Genomic DNA, 24,891 nt, shown 5'->3' with positions numbered 1-24,891 from the left:
TCCAATCTGAATCCTCTCTGGAGGTTGGGGTTTATTAAAAGTCATAATGTAAGTACCTGTCTTAATGATCTGTTCTTCTTTTTTAATTGTGATCCTTTTGACATTCATTACACCTTGTTGAGTTAATTCTGATACTATTTCAGCCTCATCCATGTCGTGTAGCTCTCTAGTGTACAACTCCTTTGCTGCTGTTCAATGATGGGTGATAAAATGCCTTAATCGGAACATTTGCCAGCATATATGTTTTCAGCACATGATTTTTTCAGCATGGCTTTTCTTGGAACATTCTACTAGGATTTGTCAAGATCTTAGCTTTTTAATGTCTTTAACTGTTCCTGCTATGCCTGTAATGCCTTTCTGTATTGCAAATGGAGACAGTTTTGTAAGAGGCATGTCTGTTGTTTGTGATTCTAGCAGTATAAATCTCTGCCACTTTTCACTCTTTTGGGAGTAAATACATCCAGCATGTGAATCATCATCCAATGTTCGTTCTATCATCAATCGTGCAATCCTGAGGAACTGGTTCGTGCATGAACATAGCCTATGTTTATCCATAAATTGTTTTGAAACAGCAGAGCATGGTGATTAGCCCATATTTGGTCATCACCACAAATTTTTTTTTTTTGTGAGGGCAAATATGTTTTTAGTTCTATTAGAGAAATGCCTCAAATACAAATGAATATCAGATACAGATTATTCAGAGCTTGATTAAAAATCCCTACCTGGAAGTGTGCTAGTTCAAATATAGTTTGTGCATAGAACATGATGGCGTTGATGCCAGTGAACTGCTGCAAGAGCATCATCATGATGCCCACTCCTAAAGGTTTATACACACCAGGGTCTTTCAGATCAGCCAGACTGAGGCTTCCTTCCTGTAATTAAACAGAAATGTGTTTGTAATATGAGCAGACATACACTATACAGCCAAAAGTATGTGGAAACCTGACTATCACACCTATATGTGCTTGTTGAATATCCCATTCCAAATTTAGTCCCCCTTTGCTGTTATAATACCCTCCAAATGGAGGATGGGGATTTGCCCATTTAGCCACAAGAACATTAATGAGTTCTGGGGTGTTGTAAGAATTCCAGTTTATCCCAAAGGTGTTCAGTGGGGTTGAGCTCAGGGGTCTGTGCAGGCCATTTGAGTTGCTAGTCAAACCGTTTCTTCATGGCACTCACACACACAGGCACATTGTTCCAGCATGACAGGTTTGGGCCCCTGGATTGTGTGTTTCTGACTTCGCACACATATGGGTGTGACGGTCAGGTGTCCACAAACCTTTAGCCATATAGTGTATTTCTTCTGCATTTGCTCACTACACATATCAGAAGTGCAGATAAATGCATTTCAAATACTAGTTACATTTAATTTAATTGTATTTTTATGAAGAATATCAGCACTATTGTGCCATCATTATAAGATTATACATTGATTGATATTTATTTATTGCATGCAATTAATTTTATATTCACTTCCATTCATTTCAATTTAATATTAACCAACACAATTTGTAATATGAATATGGAAAATTAGTTTCACACTTAAACATAATTAAAACACACCACTGACATCTATTTACAGTCAATCTTTAACTCAGATTTTTCTACTGTAGAATAATACTAACTGTAGACGGACAGTGGATAGTGACTACCAAGCCTACATCATCCTGGGAAGAAAGCATAATAGATCTTTGGAAACACCCACTCTGCTTGTATTGGTCAGGTGTTTAAGAGAGCAAGTAAAGTAATGACTCATTTCTCATTATATTATTTATTTACCCTTTTAATTATCAGGAATTTAATATTCATCACAAACCTTCTATTCCTTACTTTTGACTGAGTTTTCACATTGCCTTCTGGTATATGTACAGAATGTAGAAATGTACAGCATATAGAAATGTAATTCTTTTTTGTTATGTTTTCCATGACATTTAAAAAAAAAACTTTTTTTTTTTACAATCAATTTAAGATTTATTTAAGGGTTCACTAGTGTACTGGTGCATGAACACTATGTAATGTTTGCACACAACATCTCATCAGTTTCACCATCAGTTATTAACTTCTGATTTGTCTGAGTAAGAACAGATCTGGTCGTATAAATGCTTTATAAATGAGACCACTATCCTATGGCTATAAACATTATCCAGACTATAAAGCCTCACCTCATATCGAGAGGCTGCTTCTATCCTGGCACATTCCCACTCGACTGGTGCGTCGCGTCCTCTAAGGAAGCGCAGTGCCTCTTCTGCTTCATTCCTCTTCCCCCGAGACAGCAGGTAGCGGGGCGTCTCTGGCATGAAGCACATACACACCAGCATCAATGTAGGGGGAATGGAGGAGGTGATGGCCAGCCATCTCCAGTCCAGGAACAGGCCTGAGACCAACATGATCAAAGGTTTAGTCATGTTTAGAGACACACTTCTCCACTAGAACAATATGTATTGCATTCAAATTGACATTACATCAAAAGTTCAATGGAAATATGATGGAAAAGGCATTTTTGTTGGATTCACAGTCACCCCTTAAAGTTTTGATATGAAAAGGAGTTTGTGAAGTCCTGCGAATCGTTACGAGTACTGTTGTTGGTACAATATAGGATAACTTAAATCAATATTTAAACTTAAACAGTGACAAATTCAATAAATAGAGCTCCAGACTTGCCCTGTTTTAATAATTATGCTGTTGCTGTGTCTTCACTTCATGTATTCTTAGTTTCAAAACATTTGTGACAGATTTTTTGTGAGGATCCTGAAGGAGTAGACACAGTGACAATAATTTTACTAAATCAGACTAAATTCGATAAAAGAAACCCCTGCTATCGATATATTTGTTTGATTTATAGCTATAGTTTCTGAGTCTGTTGAGTTTTAGGGTAAAATGCCATTTTAAGCACACAGAGAAGACAATGTTCCAAACAGAGCTTGCTCAGTCTATTTAGTTAATGACATACGGATGGTGAAAGATGCAGCACAACCTGGCAGACTCTAACTCTATTATAAAAAACAAGCAGATAATTGAAAGGCAAGAATTTTAGTCTCTGTGTGACACAATTTTAGTTCTAGCAGACACCACCGGCATAAACTGTAACATTTTGTTTGTGAATAATTCTACTGAGGGAAGGTTATATTTCTTGATGCCAATACTAAATTAAAAAGTTTTTTTTTCTTTTAATATCTATTTAACAATCACAATTGGGTGACACAGTCATTCTAGATCCTTCTAGGACTGATTTCCCTTTTCTGAACATTTGCATGACAGTGTGTATTGAGTGTGTAAAATAAATAAATAAATAAAAAATACTGATACCAGTAATATAAGCTCCCATGATTCCTGTCACTACCATGAGCTGCACACAGGAGCCCATTGTTCCTCTTACACGCTCATGAGATGTTTCTGAGATGTAGAGCTAGAGGAGCAAAACATACACAAAATGGTGAAATTGGCTACTACTAACTTTGATTGAACATCATACCTGAAATGTCACAAGACCAGAGTTATTATTTACAAAGATATTATAACACATATAAAGCAACAGTCCATAATTTAGCAATACTCCAGGAACAGCTCCACCAAATCGAGCAAATGGAAGGTCACTGGCTTATATCAGTTTCGTTAAAGACATTCTTTCAAACTCAAAACATCAATCTTAACTTCAAAAACAAGAGAAATTACATGGAGATATAAATTAATCTAAAGTCTTTATTTCACTCATTCGGTTAGAGCACTGGTGTCAAAAAGTGTACACAGTTATATGCAGTCAGTGTAGCTGGTTTAAAGGTCCTTCTGTTGTGTCAACAGACTACTGGATTGTTCTAGAAGTCATCACAGACTCTACCTGAATAAACATCAAGCCCTGACACTAAGTCATGACAGTTTACTTTTTACTTATAACTGAATTTGATTATTTTTGGGTAATTCCAGTGTGTGTGGTGATAAAAAGGTTTTTTGACTTGTAAAGTGTGCATGCAGAAGCCTTGTGTCAGGGTGAGGTACATGGTCATGTGACCTACTATAAAGAATGCTGAGCAATGTTCAAAAATAAGACAGTGCAGATATACAGCAATTCAATGTATCACCATTGTAGATAAATTTTTGAGGGACTGCGTTACAGTATATGTACCGTCCCACAAACACACATACATATATATATATTTGTATAAATACATGTATATATCTGTATTTCAGTACAAGTTAAGTAAAAAAAGTTAAAAAGTAATAAAGTTACTTTTTAAGTAACTTATTAAGTAATGTTGTTTTTTTAAAAGTTACTATAAAGTACATTGCACAAAATATCGAGAGAAACAGGAGGTTTCCTTCAGCACTTCTGAGGCTGTAGCAGGTGAAACCAATTGATATTCCTACTCAACTGGGGTGTCGCATCCTCTAAGAAATGTGTGTGTATACTATAGCAGTAGTATTAAAATATATAAATAATACAAAATTAGAATTTTTAAATATTATACAACTACTACTTGAAACAACAAATGAAATTAAATATAATGTAGCAATTTGAATGCAAGGTTGCCATTTGCTTGGAATTACCCTTCAGCAGGTGAAGTGCTAAATGTCGACAACATATTCTGACTTACAGGTACAACAAGAGATGTAACGCCACTGGCTACACCAGTAAGCACCCGTCCCACATACAGCATCCAGTGGTTCTGAGCAGCGATGATGACAGTGAAACCGAAAATGAACGGCAAAGCACAGAACATGAGACTCAGCTTTCGCCCAATCTTCTCCACCACCCAGCCTCCTAGCAGACCTCCAAGCCCGGCTCCAATCGTCACTACAGACTGTGAAAGATAAACGTTAAACCCGGTATCTGATGTAGAAATGCTTTGTTTTGAGACAACAGCAATGTTACACAAATGTTACACACAATTCCTGCACCCATAGTAACATTTTCTCAGTATGCTTTTCTTTGTACTTCATGTGACAGATACCTATTCGACCTAGAAGAGGAACTGAAACTCATACTGCATCTTTTACAAGACATAATCTATTGCCTAGACTTTAATGGTCTTTCCAAATCCTAGATCTGTTCCCTAGAAGCTTATCCCTTAAATATTTAGGCATTTCAGACCTCAATTAAATAATTTTTTATTTTTATTTTTTAAAAATTATTATTTTCCAGGCTCTACACTTAAATGGCCCACTCTTATAACTACATACACTTTCCAATTAGTTTCACTGTAGCTACTAACTAATCCATAGTAGTTTCTGAATAATACGCCTTGGGATGAATACTTGAATAATGATACGGTTATAGAGAATTATAAATTAAATGCAGGATAGCTCTTCTTGGTAAAGAGGCTATATATTAATTATTGTACATTGGTGTTCAAGATATGAAGCAGGAAATGAGAGCAGGTTTTAGTCAATAAGGTTATTCAACTTTCAAACTGTGCCTTAGACTCGTAGTTTTGGTAGTTGTTTTTTTTACCCCAAACCAGGAACCTTCTTCAGCAGTGAGTCTTAGCCTTGGGTCAAGAATTTTCTGCAGATCCGGTATGGCAGGAGAACTGTATCCAAGCACGAAGCCAAAGCTGAGGGGGCCAAGTACAGCGGCGAACGTGGCCATGTACAACTTCCCATTTTTGACGTTGCTAAAAAATAAAGAAGAAGAACATTTCAACAGACTGACAAATGTTATGCTGCTTTAACATGTATCATTGACTGACTATATCCAGACTGTGAGCAGTAATAGGTTGGGGAAAAAAATAATTCGTACATATCCACCCAGCTACCAGTGTCTTCCACAATCACCTTGTGCTGGAGCTTAAAAATGTGGATATGCATTTATGTAAATCTGTCCTTCATAACATATAAATGATGTATTTTAACAGGATTATATTTCTTCTTGAAACGTAAATGATTGATATTTTATACAGTTTGTGATCAGGTTCTACTGCAGAAGCAAATGAACTCCTAGACGAAGTGAACCTGAAGAACGTAAACAAAAACAACAACAACAACAACAACAACAACAGATAACTGACTAACAGAATAGTGGTTGGGGTGAAGAAAGAAAAATTCTCAATGATCTCAAATCCCAATTGATTAGCAGTGGGAATTACATTAATGAAAAGGAAAAAAGTGAAACATAGGTTTGACCAGTAATATTTATTGGTGAGGAGGGTTTTGGGTTCTTGGTAAGCAAAACTTGAATTAAGTGAGCCAAAGCTCATGATTTGTTGCTCATCTAAAAACAAACCAAATCAGTTGAAAGTATGGAATGAATAACTATTAATGTTATTTGCAAAAACAATAAGTGAAGACTGTTTCAAAGCTCAAACTAAAATCCTTACTTCAGATAGGTATCTGTTTCAGACCTGTCCTCTGCTCTGTGCTCAGCATTCTCCTCCTCTGCCAACAGTGGCCTCGACTCCTCTTCATGATTCATTGCAGATTTGAAAAGGTTTTTACTTTTGTAAACTGCTCTTGAACATTACTGCATAAAGAGTGACCCTGCTAAACTCATTTCACTAAACATATCCCGCGTGAGCGACAGAACAGCGCTCATATTTGTCAGGTGATAGACATACCGATATTAACTTCCGCCTTTAATTTCAAAGTAAAAGCATAGCAAGCGAAAGAGAATTAATGAAACTTTTCAAAACTCAAAATTCAAAACTCGTATTTAAAACTTATTCGTTTATGTTTTTATAAAAGCTAAATTACGTTTCGTTTATCAATGCGACAGTTTTTTTGTGCTTGTTTTGCTTTCTGGTATTTCATTTAGCATTTCTAACGTGCAAAACAATTTAATTTTTTTATTTTTTAGGATTTGGAGTCATTCTTCGTTTAGTCTTTTAGAAAAAGGGTGTCTTTAATCTTTTATAGAAACAAAGATATTTGAAATTGAGGTGGTTTTTTTGTTTTTAGTGTTACTAACAGTTTAAGAAAGAACTTTTAACTCTTTAGAAAGTTCACCAAACAATGTTTAGGCTCATGATTCAGTACCGATACACTTCAAAGATTCATTGAAAAGATTCGGTTGTTCGCGTTATTGGACATCCCTAGTTGTCGTAGCTACAATGTTTCTGAAAGTGTTTGGAGGCGTGTGACGGATTTGTTTTGCTGTGAAAAATAAAATAAAAATAAAGATATATATCTGTCGGTTTAAAATTATAGCTCCAGTTCTAGAAATCTCCGCAAACAGCTTTCTTTTCTATTTATGAAGATTTTTTGCATAATAATTTTACATTAATGTAAGACGAATACTCAGGAAACCTGTCGAAAAACCTGTCCGAGGTTTGTATAGACAAATTGTATATTGTTCATTTATTATTACTATATTCTTATATCCCTGCTGGGGAAACCTTCTATTGGTTGCCTTCTATTGGTGGCATGTTATGCCTAGAGGATACCATTAAGGACCAAAAATGTTAATGGTTTTAATGGATAGCTGATGGTTTGTAATGGTATTTGTAGCAGAAACCATTAGAATTTATGTGATGGTTTCTATTGTTTTTTTTCTCCTTCCAGCAGGGATGTATAAACCTACATGGGTTTAGGATGAGATTTTAGGCAATATCACCCATTCCCTTTTAAATCAAGATCTAAATGAATAAAAACAGGACATTTTGATTTGATTTGTACAGTAAAATAATAAACAATTGTGTACTCCAAGGTGCAAATGGTAGCGTACTGTTTACTTATCTATCCTATCTATCCACAGTGCTGTGAAAAAGTATTTGCCTCATCCTGATTTCTTCTGTTTTTGTGTATATCTCATACTAAATAGTTTTAGATCTTCAAACAAATGCAAAAAAAAAAAGAAGAAGAAGAACAACGCAACATGAGTAAACACACAGTACATTTTTTTTAATTTAACACCTATCACCAATGTGAGAAACTTATTGTCCCCTTAAACTTCAAATCTGGTTGTGCCACCTTTAGCAGAAATAACTGCAACTGAACATTTCAGATAATTGGAGAGCAGACTTTCAGTTACTTCTACGACTGGGATTTACTCCTATACTTTGGATCATTGTCTTGCTCCATAATTCAGTTGTACTTGAGTATCAATTTACGGACTGAAGCCCGAACATTCTCTTTTAGGATTTTCTGGGAGAGAGCAGAATTCATGTTTCCCTCAGTGATCGCAAGTTGCCCAGGCCCTGAAGCAGCAAAGCATCCCCACACCATCACAAGACCTTTTAACCAACTTCATGCTGTTGAAAAAGTTCTGTTTCAGCAGAAATGTTTAGTTCAGCAGAAATGTTCAGCAGAAATGTTCAACAGAAATGTTCAGTAGAAATGTTCAGCAGAAATGTTCAATAAAAATGAAACTGGGAAAAAAAGAGGAAAAGTTCTATTTAAGTGTTGATTTGATTGAACAGGGTTATTCAGTATTAGTATCAGCCTGATATCATCAGAAATTGCTGGATTGGATATCAGATGGGAAAAGAGAATGAATCCAATTCTGAATCTAAGATCCTATAATAACATACAAAAATGTGGTATTGTGCCATTTCTACTGTAAATTTCATTTTATTTTATCCTAAGGATATGCAGATCTTTTCACCTAACTGTATAAAATTCAGTGTAAAATGTTTATTTCTTATCTTAGATGGACATCTCAAATGAATCAGAACCAAAATGCCTATCTTCTCAAGAACCTGCTATCCAGAAACTCTTTGGCTCCAGCAGCATTTTCAAGACTCCAGAGTTCAAACGGGACAGACATATGCATGGCAACCTTATTATAAAGGATAAAGCAAATACTCAGTGAGTTGTTTTTTTTGTTGTTGTTTTCACAGATATTTTACAGCAATTGTAGTTGATGCAAGTATATTGACTTGGCTTGTGTGTTTTGCAGTTATCAAGCAGGCATGGAGGCTGTAGATCAGCTAGACTTTGAGAGGGCTGTCACTAGCTTCACAAAAGCCATAACACTTCAACCAGAACAGGTAGATGCAGTAATAAATAGTAATACAGTCATGTATATTTAGATAAGTGTACATCATTATCTCTAATATATATTCCTATGAAGACTCAGCTTTATGTAGCGAGAGCAGAGGCCTATCTTCAGCTGTGTGACTTCAAGTCTGCAGCCCTCGACTATAAGTATGTCTGCTACCTGGAACCACAGAAAAAGGCTTATTTTCATCGCCTTGCCTTCATTTATTACCTGCAGGTAACTATACTGGATTCATAATCTAATATAGTAATACATAATATAATCTTGAGTCGTAGGATCACTTAGTCAGATTATTGGTATTTATAACCATTATATAGCTTTTCTTGAGAAGAAGGAGGTATGAGAGGTAGCTGTGATAGTTTAGGATTACAGCTCCCAACACTGCCGGCAAATACAAGTTAGGATTTGAGTTTGTGTATGTTCTTTATACCAACAGGGCCAGTGTTATTGTGACCAGGGAATGTTCTTCGAGGCTTTGGAGTCTTTTGCCAAAGCAGTTGAACTGAAGCCTGGCTTTAGACCTTATCACATGAGAAGGTTTGTATACCCCTGGGGCCATCTGTTGTTAAACCTCAGAGTGCTGTAAAACCTTGTGTTCATTTTAAAATAGAAATAAATTAGTGAGATTCTCAAAACATCTGACTTTTTCATGATGCAAATCTCACCCACCAGCAGGGGGAGCTGTAAGTCTATTAAAGCCTTCTCTATTACAGTTGTTCTGAGCCTCCATTTAAGTCCTCTATCTTGATCCTAAAATGGGAGAAAAGTGAAATTTCGTGTGTATGTTGTACTTGGTGTATACTCTTATCATAAATAAAACTATCCATAAATCTCTCCATAGCTTGGCATGTCTGACTGTACTAGGTCGTTACGGTGATGCTATTCGGCTGGTCACTAACTGGCTCGAGAGTGACACACCATCCGCTGACCTCTTCACTCTAAGAGCGCGTCTACACCACCAACTCAATCAGGTCAAACCTCTCACTTCATTACATGGAAAGTAAAGTTTTAAAATGAAGCAAACATTTGAATGAAAGGAAAAGCTTCTGTGTTATGAAGTTCATCTCAAGGTGACTGCTCCTCCTCAGCCCATGCTATGTTACTATGACCTGAAGGCAGCTCTGAGGCTTAATCCGAGCTGTCCGGAGGCACGGGCCTTGCTGGAGATGATGGAGCAGGGAGCCGAGTGCTCTCACCAGCAGGCAGTGAATAAAGCTGTGGAGGGAGCGCTGTCTGATGCTCTGGGAAAGATTACCACGGCTCTAGAACTGAATCCGGAGAATGCCCAATATTACATTTTTAGGTGAGGTGATACTAACACACTGTTTGAGTTGGGTCTGCTAAATGTTTTACTACTATGTTATTTTAGAATGAGAACGTACACAACTAATGGGATCTGAGTAAAATCATCCAAAACCATGTAACTTATAACAAGATGACACAGGCTCCAATATCAACACTTTGTAAATGTCAGAGGTATAGTGTCAAGTCTGCAAGTTTGGAAGGCTTTGTACTTTAATGGTAATATGATTAGCATTTTTTGTGTCATTAAATTCAGGACATGGTGATATATGAAAATAATTTACTTTTGGCCAACATTGATTATTTTCCACTAACAGCATGTCCCCATCATATTTTATTTCATACATGTAAATATCTTATGTCTTGCAATTATGTATCTTCACAGAGGGATACTGTACCGCAGACTGAAAGACTTCACTGCTTCCATCGAGGATTTAATGCTTGCTGTGGAGTTCAGAGATGATGGAGCAAAACAACCTGAGGGAGAAAAGCCTGAGGAGTCTAAGGATCTGGAACAAGATGCTCACATCCAACTAGTACTCACTTACAATGATTTTGCGGTCCACTGCTTCACCCAAGGCTTCTACAGCGAGGCCACCATGCTTCTCACCAAGGCCATCCATGAGCAGAGAGATGAGAGCAGGCTCTTTATCAACCGAGGAGGTATGAGTAGAGGAGTAGACACAGCGCGTTTAGACTATATACATTGTATATTGGCTGCAGATGAAGTTAATGAAGTTAATGATAAATGATAGACTTTTCAAATTGAAAAGTGTTTTCTGATTTAAACCAGTAGGACATTTCTCAGTAGGAAAATATATTTGATGTATTTGACAATACATTCTATTTAAATGCAAGAATGTATTGACAATACATTACAACATAATTCATTTCCATTTAGATTACTCATATGTATTTTTGAAATCAATCGCTTTTATTTATTTAAGGTCAGATTCACCTGGCAAAACCATTGCTCAATTTGTATACCCATAACCATATTTCTTTTACTTCAGACTGTTTCTTTAGACAGAAGGAGTGGCTTTTTGCGCTGGCTGACTACCAGCAGGCTGAGGAGTTGGACCCCCAAAATACAACCATTTGGCTTCGTCTGGCTGTTATTCACAACACATTGGGACTGCACAGTTATGAGAACCTGTGAGTTTACCTGATCTATTAAAGTATTGCACATATAACACAGTGATACTAGCTTTGTTTATTTCATTTTATCATTATTTCATTTTTATATTAACAACTAATTCAACTGGGACTTGTATGGTGGACGCTCCATATAAACACATTTTTAAAAAGAATGTGTAATTGTTAATGTAGTGAGGTTTTCTGTGAGGAGACATTTAGTTAACATGTATGGAAGGAGTCTCCAGTGTCAGCATTCAGAGGAAAAGTTCTTGCTTTAAGTTTTGTGACATGGGAAGGTCTTTGCGCTTTACGGTTTCTTAGTAAAATGGCAAGCTTTATTTTTTTGTTTTGTTAACTTGAAGAGATAGAAAAGAGTGATATAATCTAAGTGATAAAAGGAGCAGTGTTCATTATATAACATTTGGGAAAAAAAAATAATGAATAACAACATTCTTTAATCAATAAAAAAAAAGTTTAGTATTGGCAAATTGCTGTGGTGTAAGAGGAATAAAACATTTCGGGACATGCAGTTATTGGAAAACAATCAACTTCATGGTAGTAACACATCACACCACCCTGTTGTTGACAGTATCGTGTTGTATTTTATATTTAATGGACATCTTAATATTGATGACCTATTGAAATATTATACACTGACTATTGTATATTCAATTTGGCACTTATTATGGCACTTATTCTTGTGTAACATACTTAGGAATTTTCAGGAAGCTGTAGACAAGTTTTCTGTGGCCATTAAGTACAACCCTGGAGTAGCTCTGTATTATGGGAATCGGGCTAAGGCTCACAGCAGAATGCAGCGTATGGAGGAGGCAACGCAGGACGCTGTCTGTGCTCTCATCTTAGATCCTGCTAATGATGAGGCAAGTTCATCTGCACCTCTTCATCCATGCAGAATGAAGAATAAGCTTGTAAATGAAAGAACACAGTTTGTGATTGGCTAGTGGCACAACTGCATGTGAAGCAAAACTATTGTTTTGTGGTTAATTTTAAAGTTAAGACTTTCAGCTTTATTCTAATGGTTCGTTCATTCACATTTATCCAAAGAAAATTACAACTGACACAAGACACAACTGAGCACTTTAGGGGGTCAAGAGTTTTGCTCAAGGACCCAAAAGTGTCAGGTTGGTACTGGTGGGATTTGAACTCACAACCTTCTGATGAGTAACCCAAAACTTTAATCACTGAGCCACCACTGCCACAAGGGTGGCATAAAGTGGTTATAAGTCTACACACCCCTGTTGAAATTGCAGGCTACTTTGATTTAAAAAATGAAACCAGGATAAATGACATGAAATCTTTTTCCACCTTTAATGTGATATATCAACAAAATTCAAGTGAAAAACCAATAGAAACATTTTAGGAAAAAAAGAAAAGAAAAAAACTTACAATAACCTGATTGCACCACTGTGGACACCCTTTTATAACGGGCGTGTGACTGTGCTCAGAATTAATCAGTCACATTCAAACCAATGTAGATATATGCTTGCCACAAAAACAAGTTAGCTTATCACCCTAAGAACAACATACCCACTGTGAAGCATGGTGTTGGCAGTTTCATGCTATGCTCCAAATACCAATCTATTTTGGCACAAAACCTGCAGGCCTCTGTTAGATAGCTGAAGATGATGAAAAATGTCACTTTCCAGTAGGATAACAACCCAAAAAGTCAAGAAAGGAACGAATTCAGAGGAAGAAGATCAAAATTTTTGGAATATCAAAATTTTATCTAGATCTAAATCTTATTGAAAACCTGTGGAATGACTTGAAGAGGGTTGGGACACAGGAGATCTCCTCACAATTTGATAGACCTGGAGCATTTTTGCAAGGAAAAATGGAATAAACTTGCTAAATCAAGATATGCTACGTTGGTAAACTCTTACCCAAAAAGACTGAGTGCTGTATTACAATCAAAAGGTGCTTTAAAAAGTATTAATTAAGCAGTGTGCACACTTATCCAACCAGGTTTTGTAAGATTATTTTGATCTTTTTTCCCTCTTAAATGCTTCTATTTGTTTTTCATTGTTGCTGTATCACTTTAAAGGTGGGAAAACATCTGACATAACTGATTTTGGTTGAATTTTTTAAACCACAAAATCCTGCAATTTTAACAGGAGTGTGTAGACTTTTTTTTATATATCCGCTGTATTTACTGTATATAACACTCTACCATTTCAAGGGACAGTAAGTATATGTATAGATTTACATTCTTTTTATTTATGCATTTGGCTCACACCTATACAAGTCGATTTATTAGTGAGACAAAATCCATTCCAAGCAGCTGAACAGCGGATGGTTTAAGGCAGCAGTCTTCAGTCTTATCTGTAAAGGTTTTCATTCCAGCCAAATGAAAGCCACAACTAACAGTTCTTTAAACACTGATCGAATCATTAAACAAGCTCTTTGTCGATAAGATTAATGACTCATTGCTCAGTGGCTTAACAGAGTCTGTCTGGAAGTGCTGGGATTTGAACTCACCACAAGTCTCATCTTCAGAATTTTTGTCCATAGTTTTTAGTAACTTTTCCGTTAAAGCTAGCTAAAAAGCCATCCACTGAAGCATTTTGAAGCATTTGTTTAGATGTGAATATTTCTGAGATGCTCCTGTGTACTTCAGAATTCATCCTATTGCTGCAATTGGTCCTCTCATCATCAGTAAAGTCAAGCAATACAGTTTCACTGGCAGTCAAACTGCCGATGTCACCATGCTTCATAAATGAGGTGGTATGCTTTGGATCATGATCATTTTCTTTTTTCCCTCCAGACTTTCCTCATTCCATCACTCGGGTACAGATAAATCTTTGTCTCATCTATCCATAATATTTTGTTCCAAAACTCAACAAGTTTTTATGTACTGGCAGACTGGCCTTTTTATTCATAAGGCTTAATGTTTTGGCTGTGTGGCCTTTTTATTCTTAAGGCTTAATGTTTTGGCTATGTATATAAGTGATTTATTGTGATTTTCCAGCCTTAAAAAAGGTCTGCTTTACTTTAGTCCTTATGTTGAAAGGCAACATAAATAGAATCCAGATTCAAACTCCACATCTAGAAGCAATGCTGGACGTTCATTTAACTCACTTGTGTGAGGACTATAAGGAGCCAAATGCTCATTTGCTCCTGGTCCTCTGAAAGAAGAGGGTATGTACAAAAGCGCTACAGTATACGGAAAGTACGGTTCATCTAATAGAAATGTTCTTAAATTAAGTTGACATTTTGTATTTTAATGTCAAAGGCACTGCTGGATTTCAAAGTATGTATAGAGCCAAAAAACGTGGTGTCATTGTCCAATTATTTATGAACTGTAAGCATGAAATAATTCTTTGAGTAAGTACTGGCATGGCATGAATTGTTATGTGTAAGCATATTATTAAACATTGAAGAGCAAGATTGAGCATTCGTGGTTAATATAATGGAGAAAAAAAAGAGAAAATAAAAGCAAGCCTTATGCAGATGAAATGTGTATCAAATGTGTTATGTGGTGTGTGTTATTCTGAATGTCTGTGGTCAGCTCGTCCCTCTGCTGCTCAGACTGTTCCCAGGCTGCTCTCTGTCAGATGTCATATCCAGTGACACCGCTCAAACAGTCAAAGCTCAGCTGATGGAACGGATCCAGACCTGGAAACTAGCAGGCTTTCCTGTGTCAAGGTGGGAAATGGTTTACTTTGGTTTATGTGCGCATATTCACACTTAACTCACAGAATTGTTTCTGTATTCTGTGCCACTGTGGCAAAATTCATTGTGGTAACCTGTATTCGCTAACTGCTGCCTCTGCATTTTCAGGCTCTCCAATAAGCTTGAGAGGATGGTCCTCACACAGGACACTGACAGCCAGTTGGAAACAGGCTCTGAAAACGCCTCAAGCAGGGAGGATGTGGACGTGAGATTTAAAGCTGTTGCAAACACTCAAGATCCGGTCAGGACCAAGGAACAGGTACCCCAACTGAATGACTAGCCACTCATCTAACTGTCAGAAATGGAAATTAAATAAACACTGCTTGTCTCTACTCAGTAGCACAGCTCTATTGTTAAACAATGACAGATTCTTTCCATTCCCTCTTATATTTGCTAAATGGATACCCATTAAACCATGAGAAGTCTACAAATATTAATGGTAATCGCATTTTTATATTAGGTGAGTGAAGCGGTGAAGAAGCTCCTGCATCAGAGGCAGTCTCTAAGTTACATTGGACCTCGCATTGCCCCTCTTTGCATTACACACAACTTAGAGGCAGCTCCTTCCACTTCTAAGCGTCCATACTCCTGGAGGAACTTTGGAGGCATGGGCCTTAACTGCTAACATCATGTCTGATAGTAGAAGTAAACTTACACTGGCTCATATGAAATGTCCTATGAGTCTTATGGATGATTTTAACCTGAATCACAGCCATCATTATGATGGAGCTGGATGCATCCAGTCAGATTTTTGTAGTGTGCAGATGCTTATATTTCATTGTACTTGAACTGCAGATTTACATGCATGAGTAGAAAATGATCATAACAGTCTAACTGAAAAATAATTAACAAACTTGAATATACAGTATGTAACCTGTAAAACATGTAAGGAATAAAATTGATCAAGAACAGAGTAGTGTCATACTTTTACCACCCCGAGGTTGATTCTTTGACAGCACATTCCGAAGTGTTTTATTCCACTTATACAACAATTTGCCAAGGATAATTTAATATTCAATGACACCTGCCCACGGTGCCAAAACTACTAGTAATTGGTTTGCTGGCCATGGTATTACTGTGCTTGATTGGCCAGCCAACTCGCCTGACCTGAACCCGTAGAGAATCTGAGAGACACCAGACCCAACAATACAGACGAGCTGAAGGCCGCTATCAAAGCTACCTGGGCTTCCATAACACATCAGCAGTGCCACAGGCTGATTGCCTCCATGCCACGCTGCACTGATGTGGTCATTCATACAAAAGGAGCCCTGAACAAGTATTGAATGCATAAATTAACATACTTTCCAGAAAGTCGACATTGCTGTATTATAAATTCTTTATTCTAATATTTTGAGATACTGGATTTTTGATTTCCATCAGCTGTAACCTATAATCATCAAGATTAAAACAAAAAAGGCTTGAAATATTTCACTTTATGTGTAACGAATCTAGAATATATGAAAGTTCAACTTTTTGAATTAAATTACGAAAAAAATTAACTTTTCCATGATATTCTCATTTTTTGAGATGCACCTATATATATATATATATATATATATATATATATATATATATATATATATATATATATATATAAACATACAAGTTTCTGTGAATGAGCTGTTACCCACAAATCAATTATGTACTTTATAGACAGGTCTAAAAAAAAAAAAAAAAAAAAAAAGGGGGGACACACAAAGTAAACAGTTCATTGCCGTATATAACTGTTTCTGTAACTCTCCTTCATGAGTTTCTTTGAACAGTGGAGAGATTTTATATACTGAACCTTTTGTTTTGCAAACTGAGCTAAATAAATGAGAGGTGCTCTTCAGACAGCTGCTGTGGCTATAACAAAGCCGCACAGTGTGTGAGTCTTCTACATGTTTGTTCAGGGAGAAACATTTGTAGAAAAATAACCTAAGTTTTTGGAAGATCGTTCCTTAATTATGCTGGGTCCATGGCTAGCTCAGTACAGTTGCGAGAGGTCTTGTTTTGTTCAGAGCAGCTGTTCTTCGGCGGCTGGGAGAGCAGCTGAGAGAGAGAGAGGAGGGAGCTGTGATGCTGTCTAGAAAACACCCCAACAGCTGATCCCAAGTCCCTGTCAGAGACTTCCATACAACCTCAAACAAATGGTGCAACACATATTTTGAGTCTCTAGAGAAGAGCCCTAGACTTTTTGGCACACTAACAATAGAGCATCACTTATCATATGGTGTCTGTAATTCAGATTTTTTTTTATGCCCTTGTCCAAGATGATAGCATTCTTCTCTGGAAAATGTAGACATCAGTTATAATCTGTAATTGACCATCCAGTCCAGTCCAGTCACTGACAAGGGGACTGAACAATAGTTCAGCTGTCAGAAGAATAAATCACACAGTTCATGGGACTTAATGCGCCTGCTGTGTACAACTGAGTCAAAGAGTCAGGGCTTGTTAAAACTCTCTTACAGACTTTGACCATAACTGTAGTACAGAAGCAAAAATACTAGCAAAATCATTTTGATGTTATCATTCTTGCCAGATCCCAACAAAAATAGCTTCATTTAAACAGACATAGCAGGATTAAGTTAAGTGAAGGCTTTGCACTGTCCAAAATATTTCAAACTAGGATAGAGAAGTACATAAGTGCATTCATCAGAGGCTAACATGAATAATCTTCTATGATAGTCAATTAAGGCATGGATGAAAGCTCTGGCTTTTGGGTTGCAAAGCTTAAGAACTGTTCCAGCTCAGTGCATCCAGTCTGCCAGCTCAAGTCTCCATCTTGTGCTTCAAACAGGTGTACCCATCAGATGGTATCAAATTCAAGTTGTCACCCAGCGTGTGACTCATGCCACCATCAAATGTGTGGTGAAATTGTGATAAGAAGGACTGATAAAAGGGGGGGGAAAAACAGATTGAGGGGTTATAGATAGACGATTGAACCTTTGTGAGCTTGGTGGAGTTTAGACAAACTATGCAGTACAGTAAACAGTAAAACAACCATTACAAAGGAACCAATTCATAATTTGCCTTTGCGTTTAAAACGGTATAAATCTTTTTTCAATCAGAAACATGATCTATTTCATTATTCTATTATTTAACAAAATACAAACATTTCTTGTTGATTTTCTTTATATATATATATATATATATATATATATATATATATATATATATATATATATATATATATATATAATGTTTGGAAAATAAATAATAATTATTTTCTACTAACACACTTTAGTGTGTTAGTAGAATGCATTAGTTAAGCTTAAAATAGGAATGTAAGTCAAAATGTATATAAATAAATTGTAGACTTTTACACAGTAGTGCATGTGTGAGGGCCTAAACCACAAACAAAGTGGTTTTGAACAGACAGTAGTCATAAAAGAGCTCAAAAGTGCTTCACACTAGCGTAATAAAAGCGTCAGGTTACTCTTTTTGGCAGAATCAGGACTTGCAGCCAGGATAGACAGGAGTTGGCAGCTTTCCCCCAGACAAAAACACCTTTCTCAGGGCACATGAGCCAGTGGCCTGGCCCACAGTCAAAAAATGCTTTGCGGACCAAAATTTCATTCACGTTTGGCAGGAGACTGTTTTGTCTAAAACATGTCGCGTGCATTTGTAATTTTTGGATAAGGTTAGGGGTAGGCTGATGGATTGAGCCTAAATGGATGGAAATTTGACACATGACAAAGAATGAAGGGGATAACTGCTAAGGTTTCTTTGCTCTAAACTTTGAAGATTATGTAGATTAATTGTCCTGAGAACTTAGTACATGAAACAAAATACAAATAGTAAAAAATGTTTTAATTAAAAAGAAACATTTCCAATGCAAATGATCATTTTTATTATAAAAAATAATGAAATTACAACCTTCAACTAGTAGTGGTATTACAAAAAAATAAATATATTTACACAGTTGTTGGCATAACTACATCATAAATTTCAAAGGGAAAAAAACTGTCAGTACACTGGAATAAACACACTACTTTCCACCTGCTGCAAGACACATCAGAATGATTGTTTTCTTCTTGTTCCTGGAACATTTTAGTTTATTTCAGCTGTGTTCAGATGGCTGATGTACCAAATGACATGACAATAAATATGAAGAATAAGATTTGGTTGGTTTTTTTTTAGTTCTGGTATTTTTCAGCATTTTTAACTGCATTTAATGGCCATTTCTCTTAGAGAAATGTAGACAAGCAATCTCTCCTGAGGTACATCTTAAAAGACAATTTATTCATTCTGGAGAAATAAAATGTCTGCTATGTTTCGCGACTCGTAAACTTTCCAGCTGGACGTCAGCCGTCTTAGTAACCCTATGACTACTTGGTTTTATACAACCACTTCATATGTCTACACATTTGGAGGCTAAGCCTTTAGTAGCCTTTTGCTCCAAACTTTACAAGGGCATCTTTCAACATTAAAATCTGTGTTGTGCTGGATGACTATGTTGCCCCACACATTCTTGGCTTGCCTGAAGGTCATATAACTGGCCACACTGTTGAATTGCTGGTAGCAGACATCTTTCCGTGTTACATTGTAACCGAGTGGCGAAATGGAAGGCCAGGACTGCATGCCCGCATCCATGGCTTTTGTGGTGTCGTCCAAATGGTTCGAGCATTCGCTTTTACTGAAGGTTGGGATGTCTGTGATCAAACCAGTCAGAAAAACAGTTTAGGATTCTATAGTTAATGCTCAGTGAATGAATATTTTGTGCACTACTATTTAACTAACACCATGCTTTCTAGCCCTACCGCTACAAGAAATGAGTGTCATCATAAAGGGACTTCATACACAGCAGCAGAGCGTGTAGCAGTTGAGTTTGGCTGCATTGCGCCCTGTCCCTGCATAGCGGTTCTTCTTTGGCAGCAGAAGTACGAAGGACACAGCCAATGACAGGTGGTAAAAACTGTGCACGTAAGCATAGTCCCACTCCTGTAGAAACAAAAGGAAGGTCATTTGGAGCACAGAATTACAATATATCAATGCGTGTGTTCTTAAACGTTTTCGGTTAATAATTCCACGTACCCCCTAAGCACAGATTTATTCTGCTTGATGAAGTATTGAAATATTATTAAAATGTGAACAATAATATTCTGGATATATATTGGAGACATAGAGCTTTTTATTTCTGACCTTTCCATAGACAGAACACAACTGGTCCAAGCTGACACTTGGCCTACTTGTTTTTCATTTATTAAGGCTTGGATTGAGCCCATTTAATTCAAGTGACCATTCAAAATGAACACAGTAATAAACACAACTTTGGTTATGGTGAGTTGTGACTTCTAACAATGTAACAAAATTAAAAAATCACAGTCCCCCTTGCTATGTTCCACGGACCCCACATCGAGAGCCTCTGCCTTAATAGAAAAACAGCAAGCGTTAATATTTATTACCTCAAAATAGAAGCGAAGCATCAAAGCCAGGGCTCCAAAGCAGCATCCCGGTCCCACTTGCTGAGTGTACACACTTTTGTCTGGGTACAGGCCCTTCTTCTCTTTCATTTTTTGTAACTGGAGCAAAAACAGGACAAAGTTTGTTATAATTGCAATTTCATGGTGGAGTATCTTTGAGAGCAACGCCTGGAAAAAGTGACTGCTTGAATAAAGAAAGTGTCTGCAGCAGTTATAGCTGTCATAAGGTCTGCTTTTTTGATGAATGTATTGAGTAATGAATTTTTTGTTGTTTTTTTTTAGAAATATTTTCCCTCAAAATAAACCTGGTTAGTTTTTAGCCAATTTATTAACTTCTCTTTTTTTGCTGTTAAAAAGCCTGAGTATCTGCAAATATTTGACATGTACTCAGTCAAGTACATGTTAACTCAAGTTGGTTGCTTGACCATTTTTAATTTTTCTATCTTTTTTGAGTGATTACCTCTATGTATTGGCATGGCAAAACCACCAGTTATTTATTTATTTATTTATTTTTTTAACAAAGGAACAAAGTAGAAAGTGACTTCAGCTCAGAATTCACTTACTGCTTTTATCACAGGAGCACATCACAGCTCTGTTTATGACAGTGTTCATTTGTAAAATATCAAACTGAACACTTGTAATTCCATATTTGGATAAAATCTATTCATGTATACCAGCTATACAACTGTTCCAACATGATAGATCAGGCTGGTTCTTCAAATCTGGCCCTCGATGTCCACTGTTCTATAGAGTTTAGTTCTAGTCTCAACTTCACACATTTTTACAGCAGAATGCTACCACAGAGGACTTGTTTCTGTGAATATTTCAGGTTCGTATCTGGTCCCCACCTGAGATATTCAACTGGAAAATTAGGGGAATTTAAAAAAATTCTCAAACCTAAAATGTTCTGCATGCACACTATACTTGCCTAGACACCCCCTAAAAAATTATGACTGAGACTTGAACCTTTCCCATTATTGACCCTAAGAGTGAAACTATGAGCAATCTTAACATTACAATTGGACTTAAGTTCTAAGAAACATAAATGTGCAAAATGTTTATATATGCCCTTGAACCTTGTAATGCGCTCTAGAGACCAGTTTTTGTTCCAAGGAGCTAGTCCCATCCTGAGCCGAGATATTGAGGTTAATGTAAACAGCTGTATAACCAAAATTTGTTGTGTGCCATGACACAAACATGGCCATCGTAGTTAAACCAAGTAATTTTTTTTAATCTGGTGATTTTGCAATGCCAATACATACAGATAATCATTCAAAAATATTTTTTGGAAAATTAAAAACAGTCGAGCAACCTGCATTGGACCACTTAAGATGGAATGACCCATCATAAAGGTCTCCAGTAATTTCATTATCATTCTCATCAACTTAAATGGAAAAAATGGTTCCACATTTGCAGCTCCTATCACATGATACTATGTTTCTGAGCTCATGAGCAACTTCTGCAATTGTTCCTTTCTCTCTCTCACCCATTTGACTGTGATCATGAGCACAGCTGTGCCAATGGGGCCAGAGTAGATGCCGTAGCCCCAGCGGTCCTGGTATATCCTCACAGCAGAGGTAAGCACTCCAAACATGGTGAGCGTGGAGCGCTTGGGCTCTTCAAAATCTCCCAGAGCTGTATGAGCATAGAAGAAAAGAAAATGAGTACACACTATTCACACGACATGCTGGAATCCCAGACATAAACACATGTCACATTGTTAGCATGACTCTCAAAAATTAATATTCACTGTCCACTGCAGTTGGAGCAGTTTGCTAGATTCTGGAAAACTGTATGACTTTTGAAATACTCATACAGTCTACAGTTCCAAACTTAACAGTTACCAATTATTATCTAATTTAAGGAATCAAAATCGTTTGCATAAATATATTCAACATTTTAAATCCATTACAAAAAAAATAGTATTTCAGGTCCTGAGACCTTTAGTCTTACCTAATAATGTAACCCATATAGAGATTGATGTACCATAAACGCTGAAATACTCCAAAATCTCATATTTCATGAAACACAGAACTGACAGGCCTGGTCCATCGCACGCATGATAGATCTAAAACAGAGAAAGTCTTTTAAAAAATTGTACAACAACTTATGTCTTTATTTCTCAAATCCAAATACAGTGTTATAGTGTTAGACAAAGGAACATATTAAATCTGCAGTGCTGAAACCCAAGAATTAGTTAGACAAGAATTGTAGAATACTATGTTATCACAAACAGTGATGGCCATCACTACACTGTTTAATTACTCTTTAATTAAATTTAATTAAAATCTCAATGGCCATTTATGTGGAATATATACAAATACATGCAGATGCACTTCAAGACAAATATGTCATGTTCATGCGCTGTCACTGTTCTAGGCTGTCTAAAAAGATGTCTTTTAGAGTTAATTCATGAAAAAAATTATTTATACTCTTTAGCATGACAAGAATTAGTTGTTACTAATTGCTACAACTTATATTTTACAGTATGAAGCAAAAAGGTACTGTTAAAAAATATTGTAAAATTAATAAGACTAATGCCTACAGGTCTCTTACCGATGTGAAGAACATTGTAAAGAAGTAGACCATGGCCTCCATGTGGAAGCCTCTCTTTGCGGCAACACTGGCTGCAGGCAGAAACACCAAACTGCTGATGGTAGGCAACAACATCTTAGCAATAAAGGCTCCCATTTTCCTGGATGTAAAGCACCCTGTGAATCTCTGAACCGAGTTAAAGAACAGTGGAGAGTTGTCCCTCTGCACACACACACACACACACATACACACACACACACTCACAGGCCTACAGCTGACTCTTCAGAGGATCTTTAAAATTTAAATGGCTCAGAGAGCAACATAAGGGCCTTCCTGTGTCCTATCATCATCAGAACAGCTGTTGGTGTACAGCAGTTTGAGAGGCCACACAGTCCCGTGCTCCCACTATGTCATACATTTTTGAAATTGTAGAAAGTAGGAAAGAGTGACACCAAGCAAAGCCATTTGTGGTAACACATTTTGAGACATTTTTGAGACAGCATCTTAACACTGTCAAAACTTCATCCAGGTGCTCCACACCAAACATTCCAAGGCTACTTAATGGTTAAGGGTTAGCTTCAAAATGAATTCCTTAACTTTTTTCTTTTTCATTGGTCAGTCTTAGTCATGTTGATCCTTATGCGTGAATCAATCCTCAGCAGTGGCTATAGAAACAACTGTTTCTTTTGGCTTATTGACGTTGGCCGCACAAGAGTAATCCACAGCACCTGTATGCGTCACTGCTGCTCTATTGACGTGAATGTGGTTCGAAGGGTGTAAAGAATGTGATTTGTTTAGGGAAGCAAGATGGTAGAGTCTTATGAACTCCAGCCTATCTACACAGAAATCTTTCTTAAATTTAGATGAACAGTGAAAGGAGGTTCATATTTTTTACCTGTCTAGATTTTATGTGGTTGAATCATCCTCACAGGGCATATTTTCAGTCCATAACAGCAGACATGTGCTGCCACTACAGTGGTTTGTCCATAATCCTATTGATTATACCATTTATTCAAAGCTCAAAATGTTTCCCAATCTGACAAATTGATTCATATCAAACTCCATTCTTGATTAGAGAACGCTAAAATAAGTATTTGTTAATTCAGCATCCCAAGACATAAAATGTCTAAAATGTCATAAAATTAAATATTACTACAAGTCCTAATTACTGCATTTCAAATTGTTTAACTATGCCAAATTATTAAAACCACATCCCGACACACTGTGCTGTCAAGTCCCTTTAGTCTTCTTAATTTAGAAGTTTTGTATTTTTCATAAGACTCACATTCTGCTTCCACACAGGAATTCCGATCAGCATGAAGATTTCTAATTTTGTCACTTCAAGAGAGCGTATACAGTTATGGCCTTCATAGTTCCTTGCAGTTGCCCTCTACTCCTCTGCACTCAGCTGTCACACCTGCCTTTGGGATACAAAGACTACAGTGTTAAGAGGGTGTATAGTCCACGCCTCACATTCCCTAAGCAACTTTCTAAATCTATCTCTCAAGTAAGTAGCTTGGATTTTGAAGCCTATTGACAGGATTGTTTTGTTTTGAGCTTTCTCTGTTCTGCTTTTCTCTTTGATCAAAGAGAATAGCAAGTGTTGTGTGGGGTCATAGGTCACAAGCTGAAACTGCAGCATCATGACTTTCACTTTAAATTTCTTTGTATTTTTTTTTTTTGTGCTTAATTCATATATCCTGTATTTCAATGTTAACTCATTTTCAAATAAAAGTAGATTTTTCATTCAGGAATATGTATCATATGTTAAACTGTTTTTGATAAACTGATTTAAACTAAAATTAAACTATTGTTTTTTCATACATGTGAAATTTCATCATGTTTTAAATGACTATTATTTGTGTATGGATTTAACATGATGTCATGTAA

The 24,891-nt window shown here is 36.6% G+C and overlaps 3 protein-coding genes across 4 annotated transcripts in view; 1 reads left to right on the top strand and 2 right to left on the bottom strand.

The window, feature by feature from the left end:
- The window catches only part of slc2a8 (solute carrier family 2 member 8), an 11,770-nt gene extending 5,242 nt beyond the window's left edge, over window positions 1-6,528 (bottom strand). The window contains exons 1-6 of the mRNA XM_053610571.1: window positions 6,315-6,528; window positions 5,450-5,612; window positions 4,593-4,799; window positions 3,310-3,409; window positions 2,166-2,377; window positions 723-872 (exon numbers count right to left, since the gene is read on the bottom strand). Of these exons, the coding sequence (XP_053466546.1) occupies window positions 723-872; window positions 2,166-2,377; window positions 3,310-3,409; window positions 4,593-4,799; window positions 5,450-5,612; window positions 6,315-6,409 (927 nt within the window). The 5' untranslated portion in view covers window positions 6,410-6,528. The remainder of the gene's footprint in view (window positions 1-722; window positions 873-2,165; window positions 2,378-3,309; window positions 3,410-4,592; window positions 4,800-5,449; window positions 5,613-6,314) is intronic.
- A 214-nt stretch (window positions 6,529-6,742) lies between these two features.
- On the top strand, window positions 6,743-15,882 carry LOC128599304 (tetratricopeptide repeat protein 16). Its single transcript, XM_053610818.1, has 14 exons — window positions 6,743-7,260; window positions 8,582-8,739; window positions 8,831-8,921; window positions 9,005-9,148; window positions 9,369-9,469; window positions 9,774-9,903; window positions 10,021-10,235; window positions 10,620-10,897; window positions 11,248-11,389; window positions 11,693-11,699; window positions 11,869-12,252; window positions 14,898-15,034; window positions 15,170-15,320; window positions 15,522-15,882. Exons 2-14 carry the CDS (start codon window positions 8,582-8,584, stop codon window positions 15,684-15,686), a joined length of 2,103 nt encoding a protein of 700 aa, XP_053466793.1. The 5' UTR covers window positions 6,743-7,260; the 3' UTR covers window positions 15,687-15,882.
- A 2,907-nt stretch (window positions 15,883-18,789) lies between these two features.
- On the bottom strand, window positions 18,790-23,888 carry mymk (myomaker, myoblast fusion factor). Of its 2 annotated transcripts, XM_053610167.1 has the most exons (6): window positions 23,023-23,888; window positions 22,420-22,534; window positions 21,953-22,101; window positions 20,449-20,565; window positions 19,844-19,984; window positions 18,790-19,695 (listed from the first exon to the last, which is right to left on the bottom strand). In XM_053610167.1, exons 1-6 carry the CDS (start codon window positions 23,245-23,247, stop codon window positions 19,582-19,584), a joined length of 861 nt encoding a protein of 286 aa, XP_053466142.1. In that variant the 5' UTR covers window positions 23,248-23,888; the 3' UTR covers window positions 18,790-19,581. The 2 variants fall into 2 exon arrangements, with proteins under 2 accessions (XP_053466142.1, XP_053466143.1); XM_053610168.1 differs by having other exon boundaries at window positions 19,569-19,984.
- Window positions 23,889-24,891: the final 1,003 nt, after the last annotated feature.

The sequence above is a fragment of the Ictalurus furcatus genome, chromosome 22, assembly GCF_023375685.1.
Source record: "Ictalurus furcatus strain D&B chromosome 22, Billie_1.0, whole genome shotgun sequence".
NCBI lineage: Eukaryota > Metazoa > Chordata > Actinopteri > Siluriformes > Ictaluridae > Ictalurus > Ictalurus furcatus.
Note: the sequence above shows the minus strand (reverse complement) of the source record. Positions and strands in the feature narration are given on the sequence as shown.